The sequence below is a fragment of the Macaca mulatta genome, chromosome 15 (genome assembly GCF_049350105.2).
Source record: "Macaca mulatta isolate MMU2019108-1 chromosome 15, T2T-MMU8v2.0, whole genome shotgun sequence".
NCBI classification, from domain to species: domain Eukaryota; kingdom Metazoa; phylum Chordata; class Mammalia; order Primates; family Cercopithecidae; genus Macaca; species Macaca mulatta.
Window position 1 is genome coordinate 94674309 of NC_133420.1, and position 24181 is coordinate 94698489.

Sequence of the window (24181 nt, forward strand, 5' to 3'; positions counted from 1 at the left end):
GAGGAGGAAGGAGGGAGGGACAAAAGCGGGGGTGGGTGCAGAAGCGGGGGGTCTGGCGGTCCAAGGGAGTAGAGGGGAGGGGGGACTCGAGTGGGCGCCAGGTGGAGCGGGGACAAGGGTTGTCAAGGGAGCACGGCAGGGGGCGCGGTGTGTCCCGCAGGGACTGGGTAGGGCAGCGCCTGCTATGGACTAGGGGCCCAGACTACAAAAGGGTTGTTGGAGGGATGGGTGCGGGTGGATTCCGAAACCAAGAGGCTCCGAAGGGCGACTAGAGGTGGCGGGGGCGGGGGGCGCGCAGGAGTTGCCAAGGTCGGACAGAGGGGAGCTCGGTCTATCCGGCTGGGACTCGGCCAGACACGGCGCGGGGTTCGGGAGTCGCGGAGAGGCGCGGAGGTAGATCTGAGCTGAGTGGAGGGCGCGTGGGGGTTGGTGCAGAGGGGCGCCGAAGGGACTGGGCCCAGCGGCCGGTGGAGAGGGGCCGCGGAGAGGCGCAGGTGGCAGCTGGGCGGCAGAGCGAGCGCAGAGGCGGCGCGGTTTGCGCGGCTGGGCGGGGCCAGGCGCCGGGGACTGAGTGCGCCGGGGTCGCCGAGAGGCGGGAGCAGCCGCGGGGTCGGTCGCTGTCTGGGCTGCCCCAGTGGCTGTCGGCGCACTTCCGGGAACGCCTGGGAACCTCAGTAACCGCCTGATAGCGGCGCTGCCAGCTGGCCGGCGCGGGCTGCGAAGCGGGTGAGAGCGCAGGCCAGGCCAAAGCCCTGGTAGCCGCGCGGCGCGGGCCTGGGTCTGCGGCCATGGGGGCGTCCGCGCGGCTGCTGCGAGCGGTGATCATGGGGGCCCCGGGCTCGGGCAAGGGCACCGTGTCGTCGCGCATCACCACACACTTCCAGCTGAAGCACCTCTCCAGCGGGGACCTGCTCCGGGACAACATGCTGCGGGGCACAGGTGGGAGCTCTGGGCCCAGGGCCGGCCGTGCGCTGTCACCCGGGTCGGACTTTGCGTGCGAGGTGGCCGAAGCTGGGCACGCGGGTCCCAGGCTGCGGGCGCGGCATTTCCCTCCCGTCGCCCGGGACAGAGACCTCGGGCTGCTGAGCGACTGCGCCCCGAAACCTCCGGCCTCCGTGGGCCGCTTCGGGCGGGTTATGGGAGAGTGGGGCTGGGGAAGGTACTGGAAAGTTAGGTCAAGCTCGAAGTTCAGAGATGAAAGGAAACCACCGGGCTTTGTTTCAGAGGCACTAGTCTTCCCAGTGGCAGCCACTCTTGGGGGTCCATCGAGCTGAGCTGCAGCTTATTCAACGTGCTGGTGCATTTAGAAGACTGGCATTAGCCCTGCTAGAGTTTGCTTGTTTTGTTCTCTTCTCTTCTTTTCTCCTCTCTTTCTTGTTTTCCTTTTTTTTTTTTTTTTTTTTGGTGTGGTTAAGCTCTATGGGATCTTGTAGTTCTGACCTTTCCCCCATATTCCGAAGGCCAAGTATTATTTACCCTTGTTGCAGTCATAAAATTATCTCAAATTTTGATATCCCTAGATTTCGTAGACACGGAGGCTATTCTTACGCGTGGTTACATAAAATATTTTGTTTCTCATGCCAAATGAATTCTTACAGCTCAGCACGAAAGCCAGTTAACAATCTACACTATACAATGGGTGAATTTGTGGTATGCAAATTCTCTCTTAAGAAGGTTGTTTTTGAAAAGCCAATAGCGGGAGTTTTTTTCTCAAAAAATGTTGACCTTTTCAAAATAGAACCTGTTTTGAAACTCATTTTGAAACCCATTTACTATATAGAAATAATGCCTACACAAGGCCTTTTTCTTTCTTTTCTTTTCTTTCTTTCTTTTTTTTTTTTTTTTGTAAGGATAAGAAACAGGATAGACGTGTATAGCATAAAAAACAACGCCGTCCTTCGTTCCCTACCTCAGTCCCATTCTTCGGGGGGGGGAACAGAGTTTCCTTCTAGAAAGGTTTACTTTGTAAGCACAGATACGTGTATCACTTATTTTCTTTTTCTTTTTTTGGTTTGTTTGTTTTTTGAGACGGAGTCTTGCTCTGTCGCCCAGGCTGGAGTGCAGTGGCGTGCTCTCGGCTCACTGCAACCTCTGCCTCCTGGGTTCAAGCAATTCTCCTGTCTCAGCCTCCCTGGTAGCTGGGACTACAGGCGCATGCCACCACGCCGGGCTAAATTTTGTATTTTTGGTAGAGATAGGGTTTCACTGTGTTAGCCAGGCTGGTCTCCATCTCCTGACCTCGTGATCCACCCACCTCGGCCTCCCAAAGTATTGGGATTACAGGCATGAGCCACCGCTCCCGGCCAAGGTGTGTCTTTTCTTGTATGTAATATGTGATCATACTATGTATATATACTCTGCATCAGTGTGGTTTCACTTCGTGTCTGGGATATATTTCACATGAAAACGGACACATCCGTTTCATTCTGTTTTTGTAGGTATGTATTTTCAGAATCTAGTATGATTTATGTAACCAGTTCACACCTGTAATCCCAGCACTTTGGGAGGCTGAGGTGGACAGATCACTTGAGCTCAGCAGTTCTAGACCAGCCTGGGCAACATGATGAAACTGCGTCTCTATAAAAAATTCAAAAACAATTAGCAGGGCGCGGTGGCAGGCGCCTGTGGTCGTAGCTACTCGGGAGGCTGAGGTGGGAGAATCACTTGAACCTGGGAGGCGGAGGTTGCTGGGAGCCGAGATTGCAACACTGCACTCCAGCCTGAGCAAGACCCCATCTAAAAGAGAGAGAGAGAGAAAGAGAGAGAAAAAAAAGTTGTTTGACTTGCTTGCTAAATGTTGTTAATGCAACATATTGAAGTAGTTAGGTAACATTAAACAATCCCAGATACTGATACTGGTTGGGGTCAGGTTAACCAAAGTCTAAGAGAGTAGGCCTGGCACAGTGACTCATGCCTTTAATCCCAGCACTTTGGGGACTGAGGCAGGCAGATCACTTGAGGTCAGGAATTCAAGACCAGCCTAGGCAACATGGCGAAACCCCTGTCTCTACCAAAAATACAAGAAATTAGCTGGGCATGGTGGCTCGCGCCTGTGATCCCAGCTACTCAGGAGGCTGAGGTGGGAGAATCACTTGAGCCCGGGATGCAGAGGTTGTAGTGAGCTGAGATTGTGCCACTGTACTCCAAGCTGGGTGACAGAGTGATACCCTGTCTAAAAAAAAAAAAAAGGAAAAAAGTAAAGCATATTTATTATAAAAGAAGGAAACTATATCTCTTTCATGCAAATATAAAAAAGGTAAATTAAGATCCTTTATAATTCTGCCTTGCCACACAGAGATGATTATAATTAACCCTTGGGTGCATTTTCTTTTATTCTTTTTTTTTTATTTTTCTTTTTTATTTCTGTTGCATTTGTATTTGCAAAATGGTTAAATTCTAAAAACAAATTGTCATATTCTAAATGATAGGTTACTTTTTTATTCTCATTTATAGTGAGCATGTTCACGCATCATTAACCAGTCTTAAAAACGATGTTTAAGCTGGGCGGGGTGACTCAAGCCTGTAATCCCAGCACTTTGGAAGGCTGAGGTGGGTGAATCACCAGAGGTTTGAGACCAGCCTGACCAACATGGCAAAACCCTGTCTCTACTAAAAATACAAAAATTAGCCAGGCATGGTGGTGGGCACTTGTAATCCCAGCTACTTGGGAGGCTGAGGCAGGAGAATCACTTGAACCTGGGAGGCACAGGTTGCAGTGAGCTGAGATGGTACCCTTGCACTCCAGCCTAGGTGAAAAGAGTGGAACTCCATCTCAAAAAAAAAAAAAGATGTTTAATTTTATCAAAGTTGTATGGTTATATTTATTTATTTATTTATTTATTTATGTATTTATTTATTTGTTATTTTTTGAGACGGAGTCTCGCTCTGTCCCTCAGGCTGGAGTACAGTGGCGCGATCTCGGCTCACTGCAAGCACTACCTCACGGGTTCACGCTGTTCTCCTGCCTCAGCCTCCCAAGTAGCTGGAACTACAGGCACCCGCCACCATGCCCGGCTAATTTTTTTGTGTTTTTAGTAGAGACAGGGTTTCACCATGTTAGCCAGGATGGTCTCGATTTCCTGACCTCGTGATCTGCCCACCTCGGCCTCACAAAGTGCTGGGATTACAGGTGTGAGTCACCGCACCCGGCCAAAGTTGTATTGTTATTAAACATTTTTATTGGACATGTATGTTGTTAACCATTGTTTATTATAATAAATACTGTTATGACGATCTCTGTACATAAACATTTGGCACATCTTTGCTTATTTCCTTCAAATAAATTCCTAGTATGGAATTTCTACAAATATGGTACTATCAAATACTACAACAGAAGGGTTGTTCCAATTTACTTTCCAGTCACTGTTTTATGAGGGTGCTATATTTTATAGCCCATGGCTGTATTTTATAGCTAAGGTTTAAAATCATCCCAGGAGATATGATAAGAACACTGGAAACATTAGGCAACTCATTGACAGTAGCAAAGCTGGAATGTAGATCATTACTGAAACCTGGAGTCAGGGAACTTGAATCTGACCTTAAGACATTTAGTCCAGTTCTCTCTTTTATTTTGTTTTATTTTTTTGAGACAGAGTCTCACTCTGTTGCCCAGGCTGGAGTGCAGTAGCACAATCTCGGCTTACTGCAACCTCCGACTCCTGGGTTCAAGCGATTCTCCTGCTTCCGCCTCCCAACTCAAGTAGCTGGGACTACAGGCTTGCACCACTGTGGCTGGCTAATATTTGTATTTTCAGTAGAGACGGAGTTTTGCCGTGTTGACAGGCTGGTCTCGAACTCCTGACCTCAGGTGATCCACCTGCCTCGACCTCCCAAAGTCAGGCCTCTCTTGAAGATGAAGAGACTGAGTTCAGGAGAAGAACCTGCTTGATAGTAAACAGTGTTTATTGGGGGATGAGGGTGAAAACGTAGATTTCCTTGTGTGCTAATTAAATACTCTTTTCTCTATGCAGTATTTCCCATACTGAGATTCATGAGATAGATGTGAATTAGACAATGAGATTCATGAGATAGACATTTTAGATAGATAAAAACTTTTTATCTATCTATTTCAAAGTAGATTTGAAACAGACACAAATCTAGCACACCAAAGCTGTATTTCATGAAAATTATAGCTATTAATTTTTAAAGCTAAGTCACTTTAAAGAAAACTATATAGTAAAGAACTGTATAGTAAACTATATAGTGAATAGTAGTTCAGCTATGGTAGAAATCATGAGGTTGACATGTGATTGCTCAGTCTGAGACACTGCACTGTAGCATAGTACTTCTCAGAGATGTAACCTTGGCTAGGTTTGGTGCCTCATGCCTGTAATCTCAGCACTTTGGGAGGCTGAGGCAGGAGGGTCATTTGAGCCCAGGAGATTGAGATTAGCTTGGGTAACATGGTGAGAACCCATCTCTACAAAAAATAAAAACATTAGCTGGATGTGGTGGCACACGCCTTAAGTCTCAGCTCTCTGAGAGGCTGAGGTGAGAGTACTGCTTGAACCCAGGAGTTCGAGGCTGCAGTGGGCTGTGATGGCACCACAGTACTCACAGTGACAGAATGAGACCCTGTCTCAAAAAAAAGGGAGACATAACCCTAGACTAGACGGCCAACCCTTATGAATCTCCTTTATCCTCATCTATATGCTGGGGCAGATGAATGTAGTGGATAATCTTCAAGACTTCTGTCAGTCCCTGGATTCTATATGTCTAACGAAACATTATTATGTATACCTATGGCACATAGGCATGCATAATTAGGATACTGATGGCAGGGCGGATTTTTTTTTTTTTTTTGAATGGTAAAACATTTAATTTGTAATAGGCAATTCTAAAAATATAAAAGGATATTTCATGAAAAGATTCTTCCAAGATATTTTATGCTTATACAACCAAAGATTTACCTATGCTTCTCTTTGTGTATGTGTTTTTTAAAACACAGATTATAGCATGCTGTATATACTGTTTTATGCCTTTAACAATATTGCTTTGCATATGGAGTACCCCATTTCATTTTTTTCTGATAGCTTTATTGAGATATAATTAATGTGCCATATAATGTATCCATTTAAAGTATAAAACTCAGTGGACTTTTTGTATATTCACAGAGTTGTGCAGACATCACCAAAATCAACTTTTTTTTTTTTTGATATGGAGTCTCACTCGCTCTGTTGCCCAGGCTGGAGTGCAGTGGCACAATCTCGGCTCAGTGCAACCTCCGCCTCCCAGGTTCAAGTGATTCTCCTGCCTCAGCCTCCTGAGTAGCTGGAATTACAGCCATGAGCCACCATGCCCAGCTAATTTTTGTATTTTTAGTAGAGATGGGTTTTCATCATGTTAGCCAGGCTGGTCTCGAACTCCCTACCTCAAGTGCTGGGATCACAGGCGTGAGCTACTGCGCCTGGCCTTCATCAATTTTAAATTAATATATTTCTTCTTTTAAGAAATTTTTTCTTTGTTCTTTTTAAAATATTTTTTTGGCTGGGCATGGTGGCTCACACTTGTAATTACAGCACTTTGGGAGGCCGAGGAAGGTGGATCATTTGAGGTCGGATTTGAGACCAGCCTGGTCAACATGGTGAGACCCCGTCTTTACTAACAATACAAAATAAAATTAGTTGGGTGTGGTAGCGGGTACCTGCAGTCCCAACTACTTGGGAAGCTGAGGCAGGAGAATGACTTAAGCTCAGGAGGCGGAGCTGCATTGAGCCAAGATCATGCCAACGCACTCCAGCCTGGGCAACACAGCAAAAACTGTTTTAAAAACAACAACAACAACAACAACAACAAAATATATATATATAAATACTTAATTTTGTATTTTCTTTCTTTTGTTTCCTCATAATCAATGGAATCCATTTTTCTTTTTTTATAATGGAGATGGGGTCTCACCATGTTGGTCCAGGCTTGTCATGAACTCCTAGCCTCAAGTAATCCTCCCTCCTTAACTTCTCAAGGTGTTGGGATTACAGGCATGAGCCACAGTGCTCAACCTTTTAAAAATTAATATTTTTTCTTTAATAATCAATTTTAGAACATACCCATCACCCCATAAAAGAAAGTTCATACCTATTAGCAGTCACTTCTGTTCCAACCCCGCTCCCCTCCACCTGAGCCTCTGGCAACACCAACTCTCCTCCTGTCTCTCTTGAGTTTTCTATACTGTACATTTTACACAAATGCAGTCATACAATATGTGATCTTTTCTGACTGGCTTCTTTCATTTAGCTTAGTGTTTTCAAGGCTCATCCACACTGTAGCATGTTTTAGTACTTCATTCTTTTTTATTGCTGAATACAATTCCATTTTATGGATGGGCCGTGTTTTATTTATCCATTCATAAGCTGGTGAACATGTGGGTTGTTTTCTCTTTTTCTGTTATCTTATGGGTGTACCATAGTTTGTTTAAATAACTTAAAGAACAATTTTTAAAAGGTAAGCCTGGTCGTGAATACTGTCTCAAAGAAAGTAGGCTTTTGCTAGATGGATATTTTTTAACAAAGTAAGTTAGGCCTTTTACAATTCCATGGCTAGAATCTAGTAGAATCCAGGGAGCTTGTCTGTCCATCTATCCATCTGTCCATCTAACCATTCATTCAGGCAACTATCCATGGATCCTTTAAGCATCAGATATGTGCTAGGTAGTGGAGACACGGAGAGGAACTGATTTCACTAGGTGCTCACAGAGTGTAGGCATGGGGGCAGGTGGGCAGATGGACATGTGTATTAGTCAGCTCAGGCTGCTGTAACACAATACCACACACTAGGGAAGGCTAAACCACAGGATTTATTTTCTTATAGTTCTGGAGGCTAGAAGTATAAAACCAAGGCACTGGCAGAGTTGGTTTCTGGTGAGGCCCTTCTTCCTGGCCTGCCTAGTTGCCTTCTCACTTTGTTCTCACATGGCCTTTCCTCTGTAAGCAGGCACCCCTGACATCTCATCCTCTTCTTATAAAGACACCAGGCTTATTGGATTAGTGCCCTCCCCTTATGACCTCATTTAATCTTTTTTTTGTTTTTTTTTTGTTTTTTGTTTTTTGTTTTTTTTTTGAGACGGAGTCTCGCTCTGTCGCCCAGGCTGGAGTGCAGTGGCGCGATCTCAGCTCACTGCAAGCTCCGTCTCCCAGGTTCACGCCATTCTCCTGCCTCAGCCTCCTGAGTAGCTGGGACTACAGGCGCCCGCCACCGCGCCAGGCTAATTTTTTGTATTTTTAGTAGAGACGGGGTTTCACCGTGGTCTCGATCTCCTGACATTGTGATCCGCCCGTCTCGGCCTCCCAAAGTGCTGGGATTACAGGCATGAGCCACCGTGCCCGGCTCCATTTAATCTTAATTACCTCCTTTAAATCCCTATTTCCAAATATCGTCACACTGGGGGTTAGGTTCCATCATACAGATTTAAGGGAGACGTAATTCCGTCTATAACAACATGTAAACAGATAGTCATTGGTGTGATAGGTGTTGCAATAGAGACAAGTCTGTGACATTTGGAAGTTCAGAGTGGGAGCTTCCAGTTCCATAGGAGGTTGAGGGACACTTGACCATGAAGGGCCTTTTAGGATGTGTGTTGAAAAATGTGTAAGAGCTTACCATGGGGCTTGGGTAAAGGCTAGGAGGATCCATGTATATAGAGCTCCTTGCTGGGGTGTGGTTTCAGGCTGAAGTGCCAATGGGGAGGATGAGGGAGGAGGAGAAATAAAATGAGGCTGGACCCAGGTGGGCATTTATGTAATTGTCAAAATCAGGATTTATCCGAAGCAGAGTGAACGGGAAGGGGAGTATAGGCCTGGAACAGGAACTCTTTCTGGATGCTTCACTGAAGAGGAGAGCGATTGGGTGATGGTTAGCGGGAGGAACAATGGTCAAGGGAGGTTTTCATTTTTAATATAATTCTTGTGAAATATTCCATGCATCAGAGTATTACAAGGTCTATGTATGGTTAGAAGAATAATAAAACGAACATCATTTACCTGTCACCAGAGGGAAACAAGGACTTTGGGGGCCTTCCAGTTCCCCTTCCATGCACATCTCCTTCCTGCTTCCCAGAGGTAACCACTTTGTTGACTCAAGTGTTTATTATTTGAGAAAAGTTTTTTTACAAGCCCATGATAGGGCATAAAGCTATCATTTAATTTCCTGATATTCTCCTAGTTTTATTTTGTTTCAACACAGTTTTAAAGTTAAGTTTTATGTCATTTATAATGATTTTAAAAGCAATTTTGGCAGGAACTAGGTTAATTCTCTGTAGCCTTTTCTCTTGGCACATGTGAAAGAGAACTGCTGGTTGGGGGGTGGCTCACCCCTGTAATCCCAGCAATTTAGGATGCTAAGGCAGGAGGATCACTAGAGTCCAGGAGTTTGAGACCAGCCTGGGCAACATAGTGAGACCCCTATCTCTATAAAATAAATAAATAAATAAATTAGCCAGGCATGATGGTGCTTATCTGTAGCCCTAGCTACTTGGGAGGCTAAGCTGGGAGGATCGCTTGAGCCCAGGGGTTTGAGACTGCAGTGAGTTATAAACATGCCACTGCATTGGCTCTTTGAAAAAAAAAAAAAGAGAGAGAGAGAACTGTTATTTACAGTTTGGTCAGGTCCCTCTTTTGTGCTTCATAACTGCTCAAACAGTAAGTTTGAATAAGCTTATTCAGATATGAGGTGTGGTTGATTTGGGTAACATGAACTTTAAAGGGAGCTACAGAATTTAAAATGACTTTTTATGTAATATAAAGGTTTATTTCTCATAGTAATGTCTCCATGTTTTAGGATTTCTAGTTATTATCCTCAAAAGTTGGTTTTGAGTTTCCCTTTCTCTAACCTTCTTTTCTTATTTTTGTGTATAACATTGTAGAAAATTAGCTTATTATAAATAATTTACTTTTGAACTGCCTTTTGTGTTTTGTGGAAGTGCCCAAATTTGTTAATTTTTGAATCAAAAAAGGAAATATAGTTGGCCTTGAACAACTTCCGGGTTAGGGCTGCTGATTCCTAGTGTAGTCGAAAATCCACGTGTAACTTCTGACATCCCCAAAACTTAAATATCCTACCGTTGACCAGAAGCCTTACCAATGACATACACAGTTGATTCACACATATTTTATATGATATATGTATTGTATACTGTATTCTTATAATAAAGCAAGCGAGAGAAAAGAAAATGTTATTAAGAAATTATCAGCCATGTGCAGTGTCTCATGCCTGTAATCCTAGCACTTTGGGAGGCCAAGATGGGAGGATCACAAGACTCCATCTCTACAAAAAATAAAAAAAAAATTAGCCGGGCATTGTGGCGTGTGCCTGTTTTCCCAGCTACTTGGGAGGTTGAGGTGGGAGGATCACTTGAACCCAGCAAATCGAAGCTTCAGTAAGCTATGATCACACCACTGCAGTCCAGCATGGGTGTCAGAGCGAGACCCTGTCTCTAAAAACGAAAATCATAAGAAAAGAAAATATATTTACTGTTTGTTAAATGGAAGCGGATCATCATAAAGATCTTCATCCCCATTGTCTTCATGTCAAGTAGACTGAGGAAGAGGAGGGGTCAGTTTTGTTGTCTCAAGGGTGGCAGAGGCACAGGTGGACCCATGCAGTTCAAACCCATGTCGTTCAGGGGTCCACTCTAGAATTTTTATGAGGAGTCTGTTAAGATGTAATATTAAATGTAGGTAATCAAATGGATAAAACTTTACCATATCTCCAGAGAACATGCTGGTTGTCTTTGCATATAATTTTGGGAGGGGGTAAATATATTTGAAAGGTAGTATGCAAACTGCTTAGACTCGGAATTAGGGAGTTAAGTCTTTTTTTTTTTTAATAAGCTTCAACTGAAGCATTATAGGCTCCAGGTTTTAATAAATATTGTGGATAAATGCTTATTGATATAGAAATATGTTCATTATATATATACCATGAAGTACTGTGCAGCCATAAAAAAGAACAAGATTATGTCCTTTGCAGGGACATGGATGAAGCTGGAGGCCATTATCCTTAGCAAACTAACGCAGGAAGAGAAAACCAAATACCTCATGTTCTCACTTATAAGTGGGAGCTAAATGATGAGAACACATGGACACATAGAGGGGAACAATTCACACTGGGACCTTTCAGAGGATAGAGGCAGGGAGGAGGGAGAGGATCAGGAAAAATAACTAATGGGTACTAGGCTTAATACCTGGGTGATGAAATAGTCTGTACAACAAACTCCTACAACACAAGTTCACCTGTGTAACAAACCTGCACATGTACCCCTGAAAATATAATAAAAATTATAAAACAACAACAAGAACAATAAAATAAAAACACTTTACATTTGAAAAAGAGTGACAATATCAGTAGCTAAAACCAACATCAACAGTTACAAGACCATCCTTTCAGCCAAGTAAGGCAATCAAAAGATGTACAGATCAGGTAGCAGTCTTGATCAGTCAGGCATTCAAACTGGGTCCATAATGATCAAAGTGAAAGTTCACAGAGCAATTATAATTGAGAAGGTAAAAACTCATGTAACTTCCATTCAATACTGCAATTTAAAAATAGATTTTTTCACAATAACCATATACAAGATAATATATTTAACACATAAAAGAGAAAAATAACAATTCTTTCTCATCACACAAAAATCTCTTTGGAATGTTAAAGATAATCTATTCTCAATGTCTTTCTTGTTCTAATTAAATCATACAAACATAAAAAAAGTTCGTGATAAATGAAAAACAGATTACTAGACTACACGTAGGATTATCTATCTATATGTTAACAAAACTAAAAAATACCTGGTTTTTGTTTTGTTTTTGTTTTTCCTGAGACAAGGTCTTGCTCTGTCACCAAGTCTGGAGTGCAGTAGTGCAATCATGGCTCACTGCAGCCTTGACCTCCTGGGCTCAAGCAATCCTCTCACCTCAGTTTCCTGAATAGCTGGGATCACAGGCAATGAAAATTTTTATATTATCATTAACAATAATTATCTCTGAGTAGTGATGAGACTATGAGTGTTTTTAAATTTTTTTTCTTACTGGGAATTTTTCATCTGTTCTATTTTTTAAAAAACAACATCGATTTAATTCACATACCATACAGTTACTCCTTGTAAAGTGTATGATTCAGTGATTTTTAGTGTATCCAAAGTTGTGAAACCATCACCTCCGTCAATTTTAGAACATTTTTATCGCTCCAAAAAGAAACCCTGTTCTCATTAGCAGTCATTACCCATTTCTCCCCAACCCTCCCAGCCTTTGGCAACTACTAATCTTCTTTCCATCTCTATAGATTTGCCTATTCTAAACATGTTATGCAAATGGAATCATACGATATGTAGTCTTTTGTGTCTTGCTTCTTTCACTGAGCATGTTTGAAGGTTCATCTATGCTGTAACATGTATCAGTACTTCATTTCTTTTTTTGCTGAATCATATTCCATTGTCCTGATATATCACGTTTTATTTATCTGTTCATCAGTTGATGGACATTTGAGTTGTTTCTACTTCTTGGTTATTTTAAATAATGCCACTATGAACATTCATTTACAAGTTTTTGTGTAGACATATTTCTTTTTCTTTCTTTCTTTTTTTTCTTTTTAAGAGACACAGTCTCTCTTTGTCACCCAGGCTGGAGTGCAGTGATGCCATCGTAACTCAACAGCAGCAGCCTTGAACTCCTAGGCCCAAGTGATCCTCCCACCTGAACCTCCCAAGTAGCTGGGACTACAGGTGTGCACCACCATGCCCGTATTTTTTTGATTTAGATGTAGGGTCTTGCTGTGTTGCCCAGGCTGGTCAGGAACTCTCAGGCTCAAGAAATCTTGCTGCCTTGACTCGCAAAATGTTGGGATTACAGGCATGAGCCACCATAGCTGGCCATATGTTTTTATTTCTCATGGGCATATAGCAAGGGGAGGAATTGCTATCTCTTATGGTAACTGTCTTTTTTTTTTTTTTTTTTCCCGAGACAGGGTCTTGCTCTGTCACCCAGGCTGGAGTACAGTTGTGCGATCATGGCTCACTGCAGCACTGAGCTCCTGGGCTCAAGTGATCCTCCTGCCTCAACCTCCTGAGTAACTGGAACTAGAAACACATGCCAAGCACCCAGCTAATTTAAATAATTTTATTTAAGCTGGGTGTGGTGGCTCACGCCTGTAATCCCAGCACTTTGGGAGGCAGAGGTGGGTGTATCACCCAAAGTCAGGAGTTCGAGACCAGCCTGACGAACATGGTGAAACACCATCTCTATTAAAAATACAAAATTAGCCAGGCGTGGTGGTGCATGCCTGTAACCCCAGCTACGCGGGAGACTGAGGCAGGAGAATCACTTGAACCCAGGAGGCAGAAGTTGCAGTGAGCCAAGATAGTGCTATTGTGCTCCAGCCTGGGCAACAGGAGCAAAACTCCTTCTCAAAAACAAACAAACAAAATTTATTTGTAGAGACATGGTCTTGCTGTGTTGCCCAGGCTAGTCTTGAACTCCTGGCCTCAAGTGAAATTCCTGCTTTGGCCTCCCAAAGTGCTGGGATTGCTGGTGTGAGCCACCATGCAGGGCTTGGTAACTGTGTTCAACCTTTAAAAAAACTACCACACTGTTTTACAAATTGGCTACACCACTTTATAATCCTACTAGCAATGTATGAGGGTTATAGTTTCTCGACATTCTTACCAACACTTGTTTTTATTTATTTTTTTGTTTGAGACACAGTTTCACTCTGTCGCCCAGGCTGGAGTGCAGTGGTGCGATTCAGCTCACTACAACCTCCGCCTCCCAGGTTCAAGCAATTCTCCTGCCTCAGCCTCCCTGGTAGCTGGGACTACAGGCATATGCCACCACAGCCGGCTAATTTTTGTATTATTCGTAGAGACAGCATTTCACCACGTTGGTCAGGATGGTCTCGAACTCCTGACCTCAAAGTGATCCGCCTGCCTCGGCCTCCCAAAGTGCTGGGATTACAGGCATGAGCCACCGTGCCCGGCCTAACACTTGTTTTTAAAGGCATATATTGTTTTATTGTGCCTCACAGGTACTGTATTTTTTTTTTTTAACAAATCTAAGTTTTGTGGCAACTCGGTGTCGAGCAAGGCTGTTGGCCCCGTTTTTCTAATATGTGCTCCTTTCCCATTTCTGTTTCACATTTTTGGTAACTTTTGCAATATTTAAAATATTTTCATTATTATCATATCTGTTAAAGTGATCTGTGATCAGTGATCTTTGATGTTACTATTGTAATTGTTTTGGGGTGCCATGAACTACACCCATATAAGATGGCAAACTTAATTGATAAATGTTGTGTGTGTTCTGACTGCTCCACTAACCAGCCATTCCCTTGTCTGTCTCCCTCTCCTCGAGCCTCCCTATTCCCTGAGACACCACAATATTGAAATTAGGCCAATTAATAACCCTACAGTGACCTCTAAGTGTTCAAGTTAAAGGAAGAGAGTGGCACATCTTTCACTTTAAATCAAAAGCTAGAAATGATTAAGCTTAGCGAGCAAGACATGTTGAAAACCAAGACAGGCTGAAACTAGGCTTCTTGCACCAGTTAGCCAAGTTGTAAATGCAAAGGAAGACCTTGAAGGAAATTAAAAATGCTGCTCCAGTGAACACTGGAGCACAAGAAAGTGAAACAACCTTGTTGCTGATACGGAGAAAGCTTGAGTGGTTTAGATAGAAGATCAAACCAGCCACATCATCCCTTAAGCCAAAGCTCAATCCAGAGCAAGGCCCTAATTCTCTTCAATTCAGTGAAGGCTGAGAGATGTGTTGAAGCTGCAGAAGAAAAATTTGAAGCTACCAGAGGTTGGTTCATGAGGTTTAAGGAAAGAAGCTGTCTCTGTAACATGAAAGTGCAAGTGCTGATGCAGAAGCTGCAGCAAGTTATCCAGAAAAATCTAGCTAAGATCATTGATGAAGGTGTCTACACTAACAAACAGATTTTCAATGTAAACAAAACAGCCTTGCATTGGAAAAAGATGCCATCTAGGACTTCCATTGCTGGAGAAGAGAAGTCAATGCTTGACTTCAAAGCTTCAAAGGACAGGCTGACTCTCTTGCTAGGGACTAATGCCGCTGGTGACTTTAAGTTGAAGCCAATGCTTATTTACCATTCCAGAAATCCTAGGGCCTTGAGAATTATCTAAATCTGCCCTGCCTGTGCTCTGTAAATGGAATGACAAAGCCTGGATGACAGCACATCTGTTTATAGCATGGTTTACTGACTATTTGAAGCCCACTGTTGAGAACTATTGTTCAGAGAAAAAGATTCATTTGAAAATATTACTGCTCATTGACAATGCACCTGGTCACCCAAAAGCTCTGCTGGAGATACACAAGGAAATTCATGTTTTCATGCCTGCTGACATAACATCCATTCTGTAGCCCTTGGATCAAGGAGTAATTGCAACTGTCAAGTTTTATTATTTAAAAAATACATTTCATAAGGTTCAGCTGCTGTATAGATAGTGATTCCTCTGATGGATTTGGGCAAAGTAAATAGGAAAACTTAGGGAAAGGATGCGCCATTCTAGATGCCAGGAAGAACACTCATGATTCAGGAAGAAGGTCAAAGTGTCAACATTAACAGGAGTTTGGAAGAAGTTGATTCCAACCCTCATGGATGACTTTAAGGGGTTCAGGCCTTCAGTGTAGGAAGTAATTACACATATGGTGGAAACAGCAAGAGAACTGGAATTAGAAGTGGAGCCTGAAGATGTGACTGGATTGCTGCAATCTCATGATAAAACTTGAATGGATGAGGAGTTGCTTCTAATGAATGGGCAAAGAACGTGGTTTCTTGAGATAGAGTCTAGTCCTGGTGAAGATGCTGTGAGCATTATTCAAATGGCAACAAAGGATTTAGAATATGACTTAAACTTAGTTGAAAAAGGAGCAGCGGGTTTGAGAGGATAGACTACAGTTTTGAAAGAAGTTCTACTGTGGATAAAATACTATCCCACAACACTACATGCATCAGAGAAGTTTTTGGTGAAAAGAAGAGTCAGTTGATGAGGCAGACTTTATTGTTGTCTTCTTTTACGCAATTGTCATAGCCACCTCATCGTTTAGCAACCTCTACCCTGATCAGTCAGCAGCCATCAGCCATGGAGGCAAGACCCTCCACCAGCAAAAAGATTAAGACTCGCTGAAGGCTCAGATGATCATTAACATTTTTTAGCAATAAAACTATTTTAAATTAAGGTAGGTACATTGTTATTTTAGACATAATGCTATTGCACTTAATAGTCTACAATGTAATGTAAATATATAACTTTTATATGCACTGAGAAACCAAAAAATTTGTGTGACTCACATATTCACTTTATTGTGGTGGTCTGGAACCAAACCCACAATATCTCCAGGGTAGGCCTGTATGTGTCTTTTTGACTATAACCATGTTCGTGAATGTGAAGTGGTATCTCATTGTGGCTTTCATTTGATTTCCCTAATGATTAAGGATGTTGATCATGTGTTCATGCGCTTATTGGCCATTTGTATATCTTCTTTGAAGAAATGTGTATTCAGATCCTATGCCCATTTAAAATTTTTTTAAATTGTTGAGTTGTGAGAGTTCTTTAGATGTTCTAGATACAATTCCTTACCAGATACATGATTTGCAAAATTTCTCTTCCATCCCATGCTATGCATTGTCTTTTCACTTCTTTTCTTTTCTTTTCTCTTTTCTTTTTTAAGAGATAGGGTTTCACCATGTTGGCTAGGCTGGTCTTGAACTCCTGACCTCAGGTGATCCGCCCACCTCAGCCTCCCAAAGTGCTGAGATTGCAGGCAGGAGCCACTGCACCCGGCCTCACTTTCTTAATGGTGTTTTTTGAAGCACAAAGTTTTTAATTTTAATGAAGTCTAATGTATCTATTTTTTTTCCTTTGTTAGTTGTGTTCTTGGTTTGATATCTAGAAACCATTGCCTAATGCATAGTGATGAAGATTTATATGTGTGTTTTCTGTTAAGAGTTTTTAGGCTGGACACAGTGGCTCACACCTGTAATCCCAGCACTTTGGGAGGCCAAGGCGGGCAGATCATGAGGTCAGGAGTTCAAGCCTGGCCAACATGGTGAAACCCTGTCTCTGCTAAAAATACAAAAATTGGCTGGGCATGGTGGTGGGCGCCTGTAATCCCAGCTGCTTGGGAGGCTGAGGCAAGAGAATCACTTGAACCTGGGAGGGGGAGTTGGCAGTGAGACAAGATTACATCATTGCACTTCAGCCTGGGCGACAAGAGTGAGACTCCATCTCAAAAAAAAAAAAAAAAAAAAAAAAAAGGTTTAGTAGCTTTAGCGCTTACATTTAGGTTTATGACCTATATTGAGTTAACTTGTATACATAGTAGAGGTCCAACTTCTTTCTTTTTCATCTGGATATTTATTTGTCCCAAGAGCATTTGTTAAAAAGACTACTTTTTCTTCATTTATTTTGGCATCCTATTAAAAATCAGTTTACTATAAATTTTAAGGTTATTTCTGGACTTTCAATTCTATATTTTTTTTTGTTTTTTGTTTTTTGTTTTGAGACAGGGTCTCACTCTGTTGCCCAGGCTGGAGTGCAGTGGCATGATCATGGCTCACTGTAGCCTTGACCTCCTGGCTCAAGCAATCCGCCCGCGTCAGTCTCCTGAGCAGCTGAGACTATAGCCATGTGCCACCACACCCAGCTAATTTTTAAATCTTTTGTAGAGATGGGGTCTCACCATGTTGCCTAGACTGGTCTCAAACCCTTGGCTTTAGACATAGGTTTACTTCTTTTTTTCTGGATGCTTTTTATTTCCTTTTCTGGACTAATTGCCTTGGCTAGAATCTCTAATATTATATAGAAGTGGCAAGATAATCTTTTCTTACTGCTTGTTCATATACTGATAAAATTAAGTACTTTATTAATTAACCCCATCTTCTAACCCATCTGTTGCAGCTGGTTGGGGATTTAGAAGAGGGCTTGGCCTGAAGAGTGAGAGGTGAGGGGAGAGGCCAATAACAGGTTTTTTTGGGAGTTGGCCCTAGAGAATTGCATGTTTTTACATTTTTTTTCCCAAATGCTGTTGATGAGGTTGAAGCTCTCCCTCCCGAGAGCAGTGGTCAAAAGCCTGGAGACAAAGAAGTTCACACATTAATATAAGGCTGTTTCAGTGTGTCCTGAGCTCTACATCTACCAAACCCTCTTCTAAGTGCAGTCTGCAAATCCAGCAGCACACCTGCCACATGACAGCCTGTGTCCATGCAGTTACTGTTCTTAGTTAAAAGCCTAAAGTTTCATGAATCTGACAATTTAGAATCTGTTTTGGGGTCAGTATGGCAATTCATACCAAGAGTTAGGAGAATGTTCATATATACCTTGACCCTTTAATCTGACATCTGGGAATTTATTCATTGCAAACAATCCCAAAGAGAAATAAAAAAAAAAAGAAAAGCAAAAAAACAAGAGTCTTTGGTGATGAGGAAAAATCAAGACTAATTTACACAATTTAAATGTCCAACAGTACTGCTGTAATAAAGTGTATTTTTATATATTTATTTCTAAATATATTTGGAGTGTAATATCGTTACCTGAAACAACTATATAAAACTACTGAAAAGTATTTACTAAATAATGCTAAGTGACAAAAAGAACATAAAATTGTAGATATGCAGATTATGATGGTATTACAGTTCTGAAGGTATAGAAATAGTTTGGTAAGGGAACATGAAGAAATTAAAATGCTCTTGCATAAGAGTGACATATAGTTGTAGGTAATATTATTAAATTGTTCATAAATCATTTTCCAGAGTGTTTTGTTAATAAAAATATGACATAATCACAATGCTAATCTGGTTAAAAATGGAACTGTGTCACAATAGCAGCACCTGTTTTACAGGATTGGAAAAGTCTCTACAATAACATGATAGCAGGCATTTAAACTGAATCATTCAGAATAATGATGATTTCAAATTCTTATTTTAAAAGAAAATAATTTCAGCTATTTCATAGTTTTTTCTGGTAGAAAATAAAAGCCTTTGTTTTTATCAGAAAAGTTGGTGATGCACATTTTCACATAAGTATGCCATACAGACTTCCCCTTTGGGCAACTCATTCCGAGGTGCCTGGAATGGGATAAAACAAATGCACTTACTGATTTTTTTCCCCCTTTGCTGTAGAAATTGGCGTGTTAGCCAAGGCTTTCATTGACCAAGGGAAACTCATCCCAGATGATGTCATGACTCGGCTGGCCCTTCATGAGCTGAAAAATCTCACCCAGTATAGCTGGCTGTTGGATGGTAAGTGGAGTGTCGTGAGCATTTCACCTGCCCAAAATAATGAGTGCTGACAGGAGAATGAGCATTTCATGAGCTTCGGACGGACTTCAAGGATGGCGTTTGCAGGAGAGGGGTGCTTGGGACTATCCTGAAACCGGTCTTCTTCTCTGGGACCAGTTCTATATCCAAATGGAAAGAGGGAAGTGAATTGCATGATTTCTAAGATCCCATCAGTTATAACTTTAGTTCCTTTCCCCTTTCTTTGATAATATTCTGTGATATGGGAGGATCACCACAGAAGAAGCAGGACCCAAGAGTAATTTACAATAATCTGTAAACTTTCTCTAGCCAGAGGTATGGCAGAATCCTTGAGGGTAGGTTGATTTTTAGTTTTGTTAATATAGAGAGGAGACGAGATTTGTTTCAGTTGAGTCCAGAGTTCTCACTAAAACTGGGATAAACTTGGGATAAGCCTTTTCTTCAAGAAGATCTGAGTCATAATATCCTTTTTTGGAAGAGGGTAGCTAATCTAGTCTTCTCTCCTACTCAACCCCATTCACCCACCTTTGCACACAGGCATGCATGCACTCAGTGCTGCCCTCACCAAGCCCTGCAGCCCTGACTTGCTTGCTTTATCTAAGAAGGTTCTGAAGTCCTTGTCCTTGTGGAAAGTACATTCTAGTAGAAGACAAGTAGTAATCAAGTAAACGAAAACTTGGATAAGCCCAGATATAAGTGCTAAAAGGTAAATTAGAAGTTGATGTGGACCAGAAGCAGTAGTTCACGCCTGTAATTCCAACACTTTGGGAGGCCAAGGTGGGTGGATCACCTGAGGTCAGGAGTTCAAGAACAGCCTGGCCAACATGGTGAAACCCCATCTCTACTAAAAATACAAAAATTCGCCAGGCGTGATGGCGCACACCTGTAACCCCAGCTGTTTGGGAGGCTGAGACAGGGGAATTGCTTGAACCAGGAGGCGGAGCTTGCAGTGAAACGAGATCGCACCACTGCACTCCAGCCGGGGTGACAGAGCGAGACTCCGTCTCAGAAAAGAAAAAAAAGAATTTGATGTGAACAGGGAGTAATGTAGTGGAGAGGTAGGCAGTTTTTTTTTTTTTCTTTTCAGTTGAGACAGTGCCTGGCTCTGTTGCCCAGGCTGGAGTGCAATGGCGTGATCTCTCACTGCAACCTCCTCCTCCCCAGTTCAAGTGATTCTCCTGCCTCAGCCTCCTGAGTAGCTGGGATTACAGGTGCCCACCGCCACACGTGGCTAATTTTTGTATTTTTAGTAGCGATAGGGTTTCACTATGTCAGCCAGACTGGTCTCAAACTCCTGGCCTCAAGTAATCTGCCCTCCAAAAGTGCTGGGATTACAAGTATGAGCCATCACACCTGGCCTCTTCCCCTTTTTAAAACAAAATATGTTGTATGGTTCAGAATTAAAAATTTTGTTTTAAAAAGTTTAATGAAAAATCTTGCTTCTTTATGAGATGGAAGGGCCTGAAAAACATTCCCGTTTGTGGGAGGTCTTGAGGAATGAGTAGGATTACATGGGTGGAGAGACAGGTCATCTTTGGCAGCAGGAAGAAGGTAAACTAAGGTAGGTTGGTGATGCTGCCCCAGGAAAGTGTCAAGTCATGCATGACACCAACCCACAGTAAGCAGTAAGGGTCTCGGGGGAAAGCCAAAGACTGAGCCAGATGGGACAGGCCGGGAATGTGAAGCACTAATGTTTGTGATTTTGTCATTGTTCTATTGCAAAAATACCTTTTCCTTTTAAAAAATTAAGAAAGTTGTAAATGTTTCACAGAGAGGCTCAAAATCCTTAATGATCGCATCCTTTAGTAACAATTACTTTTAATTTCTTGGTATGTAATTCATCAGGATTTTTTGCATAATTAGTGATTTAAAAACATATACATACACATTCAGAAATGTATAGTTGTCCCTCAGTAGCCTCAGGGGTATCGATTCCATCCACCTCCTGTGGATACCAAATCCATGCATGCTCAAGTTCCTTATATAAAATGGTGTAGTGTTTGCATGTAACATCTGCTTAGCCTCCGGTGTACTTTAAATCATCTCCAGATTTCTTGTAATATCTAATACAATGTAATTGCTATGTGAAGAGTTGTTATAATGTATTATTTAGGGAATAGTGACAAGAAAAATAAGTCTACATCTTCAGTACAGGTGCAACTATCCATTTTTTTTTTCTGAATACTTTTGATCTGAAGTTGGTTGAATGCCCAGATGTGGAACCCACAGATGCTACTATATTTGGTATAAGATGTGAGTTAAGTTTCTAGCTCCCCTCCCCACAAGTAGTATCTAATATTGTTATATATATTTTTGTATAATACACACACACATACACATACCATGTTTTGCATTTTGCTTTTTCATTGAATAAATCTATATTTAACACATAGATTTGCCTCATGAAATAAAAGATGCATGGGCTTGCATTTTGTGTCTGTATCATAATTTGACTAATCTACTGAGGAACATTTGGGTAAGACAGCTTGTGTTCAAATTCCACTTCCATCACTTTGTGAGCTTTGTGAGCTAAAGTAAGTTACCTAGCCTCACTGTACCTCAGTTTCCTCATTCATAAAGTGGGAATAATAAAGTATGTCTCTTAGGGTTGTTATGATGGTTAAAAGAAATGATCCTTGTAAAACATTTCACATACAGTACTTTGCATCTAGAAAGTGCTCAAGATTTAGCTGTTAAACTCCATTTATTATTATTAAATGTACTAAAATTGTTTTCACCAGGATGACTTACTTCAGTGTAAATTTTATAATATTTTTATTTTATAAAATTATATAGATTGAGATTTTGCCATTATAAGCTTTCTTTGGGGGCTATTATTTCTCCCAAATCCAGGTTTCCTGGGTATAGTTTTAGTCATTATCACTGTCATTTTAGCACATTATAAGGTCTGTTTTTCCACATTTCATTGTTAATAAGAAAATGTAATTTTTCAGACATTATTTTTGCTCTAACAAATTATGCATGTGCAGTTTTAACTTTTTTTTTTTTTTTTTTTTAATGGAGACAGTGTTTTGCTCTGTCACCAGGCTGGAGTACAGCAGTGTCATCATGGCTTATTGCAGCCTTGATCTCCTGAGCTCAGGCGATCCTCCTGCCTCAGCCTTCTGAGTAGCTGGGACCACAGGCATGTGCCACTATGCCCTGCTAATTTTGTTGATGTTTTTATTTATAGAGAAGGGGTCTTGCTATGTTGCCCAGGCTGGTCTCAAACTCCTGGGCTCAAGGAATCCTCCTGCCTTAGCCTCTCAAAGTGCTGGTATTACAGGTGTGAGCCACCATGCCTGGCCTAACTTTTGTCATTTTTGAAAATATATTATTTTGGCTGGGCGCGGTGGCTCAAGCCTGTAATCCCAGCACTTTGGGAGGCCGAGACGGGTGGATCACGAGGTCAGGAGATCGAGACCATCCTGGCTAACATGGTGAAACCCCGTCTCTACTAAAAAATACAAAAAAACTAGCTGGGCGAGGAGGCGGGCGCCTGTAGTCCCAGCTACGTGGGAGGCTGAGGCAGGAGAATGGCATAAACCTGGGAGGCGGAGCTTGCAGTGAGCTGAGATCCGGCCACTGCACTCCAGCCTGGGCGACAGAGCAAGACTCTGTCTCAAAAAAAAAAAAAAAAAAAGAAAATATATTATTTCTACTAATTTTAATTTTTTTTCTGGTATTCTGGACAAAATGTCCTTAGTAACAACATTGCAAAGTCAAAAGTTTGTGATCAAAGTATTATTTTAAATTCCCTAATATGTTTGGGTGTATTTCTGAATTCACTCATCAGGTACATTTGCCTGTCTATTTTTGAACTACATTGTTTAGCTATATAACACATCTGCTTATCTGTTAGGGTTTTGACCTTTTGCATTAATAGTGTTTCTTTAGCTGGACTTTAGTTTCATTTTGTCGTATTTCAGAAATAGCCTCTGGAGTGTTTGTTTGTTTTTGAGAAGGAGTCTCGCTCTGTCACCCAGGCAGAGTGCAATGGTGCGATCTTGGTTCACTGCAACCTCCCCTCCCGGGTTCAAGCGATTCTCCCACCTCAGCCTCCCAACTAGTTGGGATTACAGGCACCTGCCATCATGCACGGCTAATTTTTGTATTTTTTTAGAGATGGGATTTCACCATGTTGGCTAGGCTGGTCTTGAACTCCTGACCTCAGGTGATCCGCCCTCCTCGGCCTCCCAAAATACTGGGATTACAGGCGTGAGCCACTGCACCTGGCCAGCCTCTGGAATTTGAGTGAAGATCATGAGTTCAGTTTGAGTTTAAAGGCAGGAAAAGTCCTGTGTCCCAGTTAGAGGTAGCAGGCAGGAGGAATTCTTTGTTATTTGGGTGAGGGTCAGCCTTTTGTTCTATTCAGGCCTTAAAATTGATTAGATAAGGCCCACCCATATTAGGAAGGGCAATATACTTTATCAGTCTGCCTATTTACATGATAATTTCATAGTAAGAGCAGCCTGACAGATATACCCAGAATAATATTTGCCAAATATCTGGGCACTCATGCCCTCGTCAAGTTGACAGGTCACCATCACAGTTGCACTGCAGCTGTGATCAGCCTGCCTGGTGAGCCTCATTCCTTTTGTTCAGATTGTCCAACATTAATGCTTTTTCTTTCTTCTGTCTCCACCTCCCCCTCCACCTATACTTCCTTTCTTTTTTCTTTTTCTTTTTTACTTTATAAAGGTTTTCCAAGGACCCTTGCACAGGCAGAAGCCCTAGACAGAGCTTATCAAATCGACACAGTGATTAACCTGAATGTGCCCTTTGAGGTCATTAAACAACGCCTTACTGCTCGCTGGATTCATCCCGCCAGTGGCCGAGTCTACAACATTGAATTCAACCCTCCCAAAACTGTGGTGAGTAGTTGTTGTGGCACTGTCATATAGCATACTGTCCCTGAGTC

The 24181-nt window shown here is 42.0% G+C and overlaps 1 protein-coding gene across 4 annotated transcripts in view; it reads left to right on the top strand.

Annotated features, from left to right (window-relative positions):
- Positions 1–673: 673 nt before the first annotated feature.
- AK3 (adenylate kinase 3) overlaps positions 674–24181 on the top strand; it is a 31118-nt gene continuing 7610 nt past the window's right edge. Inside the window, exons 1-4 of one of the 4 annotated variants that reach the window (XM_077965008.1) lie at positions 674–726; positions 17903–17945; positions 19123–19242; positions 23962–24134. In XM_077965008.1, the coding sequence (XP_077821134.1) occupies positions 19182–19242; positions 23962–24134 (234 nt within the window). In that variant the 5' untranslated portion in view covers positions 674–726; positions 17903–17945; positions 19123–19181. 4 annotated transcript variants of the gene reach the window in all.